This window comes from Alosa alosa, chromosome 8 (genome assembly GCF_017589495.1).
Source record: "Alosa alosa isolate M-15738 ecotype Scorff River chromosome 8, AALO_Geno_1.1, whole genome shotgun sequence".
Taxonomy (NCBI): Eukaryota; Metazoa; Chordata; class Actinopteri; order Clupeiformes; family Clupeidae; genus Alosa; species Alosa alosa.
In genome coordinates this window covers 19,184,504-19,192,003 of record NC_063196.1, presented here as the reverse complement: position 1 = coordinate 19,192,003, position 7,500 = coordinate 19,184,504, and the positions used below count along the sequence as shown (strand labels likewise).

General features: G+C 42.6%; 2 protein-coding genes across 3 annotated transcripts in view; one reads left to right on the top strand and one right to left on the bottom strand.

The window, feature by feature from the left end:
* Positions 1–5,336, top strand: part of pln (phospholamban) — a 9,835-nt gene extending 4,499 nt beyond the window's left edge. The window contains exons 2-3 of one of the 2 annotated variants that reach the window (XM_048249887.1): positions 1,466–1,946; positions 3,029–5,336. In XM_048249887.1, coding sequence (XP_048105844.1) covers positions 1,792–1,946; positions 3,029–3,038 — 165 coding nt within the window. In that variant the 5' untranslated portion in view covers positions 1,466–1,791 and the 3' untranslated portion in view covers positions 3,039–5,336. Of the gene's footprint in view, positions 1–1,465; positions 1,947–3,025 lie in introns of both variants that reach the window. The other variant, XM_048249886.1, reaches the window with a different exon arrangement.
* cep85l (centrosomal protein 85, like) overlaps positions 1–7,500 on the bottom strand; it is a 67,427-nt gene that overhangs the window by 29,873 nt on the left and 30,054 nt on the right. The window lies entirely within an intron of this gene.

The window sequence follows — 7,500 nt, the reverse complement described above, 5'->3', positions numbered from 1 at the left end:
AAGAGAAAGGTATCTGAATTAAATGTTTACCTCCCCTGGCTTATGTGGTCCTCCCACCTCTCATAGGCCAAATTCCTTTCATCAGTTGCATATGTCACTTTGACTGTCTGCACTTGAGGTGACGGGCTTCACAGAAACACGTTGGCAATGGGGCAGGACCACCAACAACTTCTCCAGTTAACCTATTGACAGTGAAACGCATCTAGAATCACAGGGTCCAAGCCTGCACTGATGAGACTGAATCACAGGGTCCAAGCCTGCACTGATGAGACTGAATCACAGGGTCCAAGCCTGCACTGATGAGAATGCATGGCTCTGTGTGCACTGTGTGGGTGGTGAATGATGAGAGGGTTTATAACAGGGGTCTCCCGGCCCGCGGGCCAAATCCGACAGTTATAGTCACGGTGCGTCTGTGAATGGAGGTGAGTCTTTGCGTGTATAGCCTACGACGGTGTCCACCAAGCATACCATGCTTATTTCGACCCTCTGCCCAACATAGCTTGGAGGTTGCAGTGGTAATCGTGATGATCGTGGTAATGGATGTGGTACAGACAGCAGGGGTAGTAGAAATAGGGCTCTGAAGAACTACAAAGTCACCCGCGATAGGAACTGATTTGACCAGGATACTTTATTGTAGGCCTTGTGGTTATGGGCTAGTATTAGTTTACTATTGTTGGTATACATCTTATATGTTTTCCTGTTAATTTGTTATGTGGGTAATATGACAAAAAAGGAAGTAAACCTGCTCAAATATGTTCATCCAGTATTTACTGAAAGGTGCATAATTTGAGGTGCTTGCCAACCAGTGGCAAATTAGATGGGTAAATTTACCCCCTTCATAAACTTTTGTTTATACTCAAAGATTTTTACATTTACAGTAGGACTTTTACATTTACAGTAGGACTTTATCTCTTGACCACTTTCAAGCCATGTCCTTTTGAAATTTTGATATAAAAATCCAATGGTGTTGCTTTCTTAACCCTGACACCTAGTTTGCCAGGTTTAAAATAGTTTATTTTCATTTGGTGTGAAACACACACACATAGGCCTACCTGTTTTTATGCTTTTTTGTTTGTTTTTATAATTTGTATTAACATTTATTTAATCATTATTTTATTTATAAGCTAAGATTGCTAGCACAGGTGTCTAAAAATAGATAAAAAAGACTTTCAGCACTTTCTGTTTGTAGGTTTTGTGTTTAAAAATACAGTATTTGAAAAAAAATATTGCATTTTAGTAAATAGCCATTCTTTTTTTGTATTATTCTTTAACACTGACGTGGCCCTCCAATCAGATAACACTGGCACCCAGCTCATTTGAGTTTGAGACCCCTGGTTTATAAAGAACAGCAATGACGAGGGAAACTGTAGGCTTGAGGACATTTTATGTGTTATTCTTGTTTGTTTGTTTTTGTTTGTGTGATTCTTCTCCACTTATACACCTTCTCTGCTGCTCCTTCCACCAGCTCTACCCACGGAGCGACTGGTCACCTCCTGTCCACCACTAGTCCCATCCTGTCCGTTGACCTCACGCCATCACGCCTCCAGTCACTTCCTCTCCACCAAAACACTAGTTGGCGCTCCTCCCACTTCTACGCCCTCTTTTCTTCTATTCTCTTCACATCTCTCCATCTCTCTGTCTCTCTCCCGCTCTACTAATATCAAGTCACAACAGCCCCCCCATCCCTGCACCCCCCCCATCACAGAGACAACTTTGCCTGCCCCAATCTCACCACAACCCCTCCCCCCCCACCCCTTTCACTGGCCAGCTGTCCATCACCACCAATCAGGCATGGAGAAAGTGAGTCACATGACGCGCAACGCCATCCGCCGGGCGTCCACCATGGAGATCCCCCCGCACGCCAAGCGCAACATGCAGGAGCTCTTCGTCAACTTCTGTCTCATCCTCATCTGCCTTCTCCTCATCTACATTATCGTCCTATTGATGTGAGAGGGGGGTGGGGGCGGGACAGGGGGCTCCCAACTGGCCAATGGGGGACTGGGATTGGCCAATGGGGGACTGGGATTACCAGAACTGTGAAAGGGGTTGGCCAATTGAATTGGATGATTGAGAAGGGTGCTGGAGTTAGATGATGATGCAACATGGCTGCTTCTTGTAGTTGGTAGCACCTAAGCTGTATTTTAGCACTTGTAGTTACTTATGTAGCTAATATACACAGCTTTTGTTCTAGTTCTTGCAGCTATTTTTTTTTGTCAACAAAAATTGCCTCTATGTTAATGTTGATAGGAATGTTCTATGTGCTAAAATGAACTGAAGACACGTGTTCACTGCTACAGCTAAAGCTTGTACACAGTTGACAGACAGGAGAGAACTGGGTTCAGTGTGTTCTGTGTTCAGCACTACACTTGGACAGCAGTGGTAGTTGAGGACCTCTGGCTCCAATGTAGCATCTAATCACAACACGCACACACATGCACACACACACACACACAATCGCCGAAATGGGCAGCTGAATACACGTGTGTGTGTTTTGATTACAGTCACTTCACCACTGCTTACTTGCTGCATGTCACCACTGAGGCACTCTGTGAATGGGACTCTAATGTCACTCTACCATACTGCATTCACAGACACACACTCAAAAGCTGTGCAATAAACCTAAACTACTTTGACCACCTAGTTGTTGTATTATGTTGTGTGTGTGTGTGCGATTGTGTGGTTTTACCTACAGACACTTTGGATTGTTTTTGTGTGTGTTCACAAGTTCACTTCCTCTCGATACTAACTGTTTCATGAATAAACCAGCCACAGCAGACAAACATGCTTCCGAGTGCACCAATGTTCACCGACAGCCTTCACATAAACCTGTGTCAACTGAAACCTGTGTCAACTGATACACTCTTTGACCAAACAGTCCTCAGTTGACGAGGGTCTTAATTTCACCTCACATGACCCAAGAAACATAATTCTTTGATTTTAAGAGAATACAGGGAAAGTAGAGAGTTCATGTAAGGGCAGTGTGACTGTGCCTTCATTGGTTCCCTGTCTTGTCTGTCACATGTAGCAGCAGCCTATGAACTGCAACAGAGAGGATGGTATTGACCGCCCTTCCGTGAATCGACCAATCACCAACTCTTCCTGCCAGTAGTCTTGACTGTGGAGGCCTGCTTCAAGCTATCTGACCACCACCACTCTTCCACAACACTCCTCCTGCTACTGCTACAAGAAACCTCGTCTAACCTCGTCTCGCCCGAGATCTCGTCAGCCAGCCATCTTGCAACCATCCCCTGCAACCTTCCTCGGAGCCATGGATCTGGTGAACAACCGTGGGCTGAACCTCATGCTCAACTTCCTGCTCATCGTGGTGGTGCTACTTCTCATGCTAATCTTGGTCAGACTCATGTGACGTGCCCCAGCCAATCAGATCATGATGTAGTGTGTGGGGCAGATAGTGAGATGGGCGGTGAGGAGGTAGATTGGTTATGTAGAGGGTGCAACCTAATCAAGATCATTTCTCTTTCTTTATTCTCCTACTTTCCCCTCAATCACTCGACCACTAACAATTTGTGATATTGGGTCATTCCATCCTAACACTGAATAAATTGGGTATTTAAAAAAAAAAAAAAAAAAAAACATTCTCCAGACCAGATCAAGAACACAAATCTTGCCATGACAGCCATACAATTAATAGTATATTGACATTTCCATGTTATGCATTGGTTAAATTAATTTCCAAATACATCTTAGAATACAAATCATTAAAATCTAGTCACACCTCACTTCTAAGTGGAAGAGTCAATCTTATCCTACAGACGTACTGCCCTCTACTGGTAGACTAAGGAAAACAAAAGCAAAAGGCCAGAATCCTCCCCTGTATCAGTCTGTAGTGGTGGCAAGGTTTTAGGCTGAGGAGATCATTGTATTGGAAAGGAGGGAGAATGAGAAGCATGCTACACCAAAGATTACACTGGGAGGGCTGTGAATGATGGAAACCTCTCTTAACTATAGCAATTGATGGAATGTGCTAGTTTGACAAATAGCTTCTTAGGCACGCATCCTATGAGTGTGAGTGGGTGCTTTGAGTGTATTGGGAGATTTGGATTTGTATAGTGTCTACGTAAGAGAGAAAAAAAACGAAATGAAACTAAACTGAGTGTGATGCGAGACACAGTGAAACTCATGCTGTGGTTTTGCTGTCCGAGAGGCTTGCCTAAGGTATGAGCTACTACACCAGGCGCGTAACTGAAGTGTTCCGTTCGCATAGCGTCTGCTGCAACAATTAGCTGCCACTATAATCAAAGCGGCGCGTACGTTTGAAAAAAATAGACCAGTCTTTTAAAATGGATTTTACGTGTCGCGAACGGAACACTTCAGTTAAGCGCCTTGTGTGTACTGTAGCTCTTGCCTAAGACCCAAAATCCATCCCAGGATCCCGAATGCCAAATCTGTGTCTGGAGGGTTGCTTGGGGTCAGTGTGTTCGTCCTCACGCTGCCCTCACGCCCTGCTGGGATTATAAAAACACGAGTTGCCATCTTGGAGGCTGCACAAGATGGACATCCCCTCAAGTCTTTTTCACTTTAGGTGGGATATTTGGAGAAAAAAATTGATTTCATAATTCCCAAGTTAGGCTGACCACTGAGGATATGCGGTCACTTCATAGTCCATTATGGACTTCCGTCACTGAGTGATTTTTTTTTTTTTATATGCAAGAATAAAATGGGGGTTTTCACTGCACCTCATAACTGTACCTCACTTAACGGATGGGTTTTATTGAATAATAATATTGCATTTCGGAATCAAAATATGATTCCCCCAAGAAGCAGGTGAGAACGAACCTTGCATCTGCCATTTCTCTTTGCGCTCCGAAAATCAGTTGAACCTAAAAGCAGTTGAACCTACCCGAAATTCCGACTTCACAAATTGGCAGTAGGATCTTTCGACTAGCACATGAAGGCAGCCATAGTGTGTAAACTTAAAACTGAATGAGGATTTCCAATCAAGATCTGAACACACACAGACCCTCCCAACTCCTGGATCAGGGAACCTTCCCCTTCTAAAGTCTATTATCGCACAGAGTGTGAGCTTTTGTTTTTTGGTGAATAGAAAAGTCACATAATGGCTAGTATCTAGTTTTGTCTAAGTATATCAGCACTTTATTGTTTTTTTTTTTTTTTTAAAGACACAGCTATATATATATATATAAGTCTTATATAATTTAAGACTTTCCGGACAGGAAAATATGTGAATATGTATTTATGACACCTGTTTGTAAGACACTGTTGATTATGACACTATAATGCACATGTTTGAATACTTTGTGGCATAAATAAAGAAACTACAAAGAAATTATAAATAAATTCAACCCTGAAACGCTCATTTGAAAATGACCTACATTCACTCTCTATTTGTCCTCCAAGGATTAAGATTGTGGATCAAGCAGTTTTGAAGAGGGATGCAGGGAGAGAAAAGGGAACAAGTGAGTAAGGGAGAGAGAGTGGGAGAGAGAGAGAGAGGGGGGGGGGGTATCAAAATGGACTTTAAAGCAACACCAAAGAACTTTCCCTCTGTCGCACGCACACTATTTGTTTATCCAGCACCGGCTTTGCAAATAACAATGTCCACAGACAAGGTAGAATATTTTGCATGACTTATAAAAGTACGATGTATTGCGACATCAGATGCAAGTCAAATTTGTAGTTTCTTATGTCTCATTCCATCGAACTACAGATCCGCTACCCGATCTGGCAAACTTACATACAGAGCCGGACAGTAACGGAGTACATTTACTTGAGTACAGTACTTGAGTACAATTTTGAGGGATCTGTACTTTACTCAAGTATAATTTTTGGGGAGTACTCATGACTTTACTCAAGTACATTTGAGAGGCAAATATTGTACTCTTTACTCCACTACATTTCTATCCATAACCGTGAGTACCCGTTACTACTTCTAAAAAAAAAAAATCTTGGAAACCCTCAATTTGTTGTTTCCCTCTCAAACGTGATTGGATTGTGCAGGCGCCACTGATTGGGACAGCCTATCAGCAATCACCTTCAGCTTTCCGCCAAAGTCAACTCCATGGTTAGATTTAGATAAGAGATGAAACCATGGACGAAACAATGGATGAAGACGCAGCAGGTCCATCCCGGGAATGTGCCAACCTGTGGCCCCATCTCACCAGACTATTTCAATTTTCTGAACAAGTTAATGATAGTTTTCTCTTCAAGTGTTTCAATTACAAAATAGTATTTTGTATTTGAAATACGTATTTTAAATACATGTATTAGAAATACTGCCCATCCCTGGCAACATGGTAAAAAGATGAAAATGACTTGATTTTACTTCCAATTCATTTTACATTCTCCAAGGTATTAACATTAACATTTTTCATAACTCCATGTATGTTTCTGTACATAAATGTAAGCACTGTGGCAGTAGTAATGCAATATTTAGAAAATGTAGGCTACTCTTGTACTCTTGATACTCAAGTACTTTTAAAAACAAGTACTTCAGTACTTTTACTTAAGTAGACATCTGACTGTTGTACTTTTACTTGTACTTGAGTAAAATTTAGCAAAGGGTATCTGTACTTTTACTCAAGTAATGAAGCTGTGTACTCTGTCCGCCTCTGCTTACATAGTGCGGTTATAGCCGATAGAGGGCCGCGAAGCGAATGCAGAATTGCCGTTCACCCTGTTACGAGTTGATGAACCACTGAAACGATTTTGGAAACATTATTTTAAGGTACAAAAAACTATTTGGTGTTGCTTTAAAACATGTGTGTGTGTGTGTGTGTGTGTGTGTGTGAGTGAGTGAGAGAGAGAGCATGTGTCAGTTGGTGAGGGGTGAGAGAAATGAATATCCAAATGGCTACCTGAAAAATTAATGAGTTTCTGGACCGTCCTCAGGCTTTGGCCCCAGCCACAGAGTCAGAATCTTCCAAATTTAGTGCAGACACATGCACACAGACACACACACGTGCACAGAATTTCTAGTGTTGCAGTGCTACCTTCTGCCCACTAGGGGGAGACATATGGCCATCGTAAAGAAAGAAGGCATTGCCTCGATCAGCTATGGCCTGAGTTAACCCCATGCGTCCTGAGCGGTGATGTCAGTCATGCGCAGACACAATTGTATGACCACAGATGCACATTCCTTCCAAACCCTAAAAACAAGCACTTTCCATCTTGTGGTCACTGATTACATGGACAGAACACTCCCCATAACACCGACCCGTGTGTACCAACACACACACACACACACATACACAATGTAAGTCATCTCTTTTTAACAATATGTAATCTGACATTATCGGGTAGCGTTTTCACTAACTGGCCGGTCCATGATGAGGAGACTACCACTTCTGCACGCAGAGCATGTCATTACATTTCCATGTATTCATTTAGCAGACGCATTTTATTCAAAGCGACTTACATTTGTCATTACAAGGGCCATTCTCCCCAGAGCAACTCGGGGTTAAGTGCCTTGCTCAAGGGCACAACAGCGAAAGCCGGGAATTGAACTGCTAAAGTCAAAAT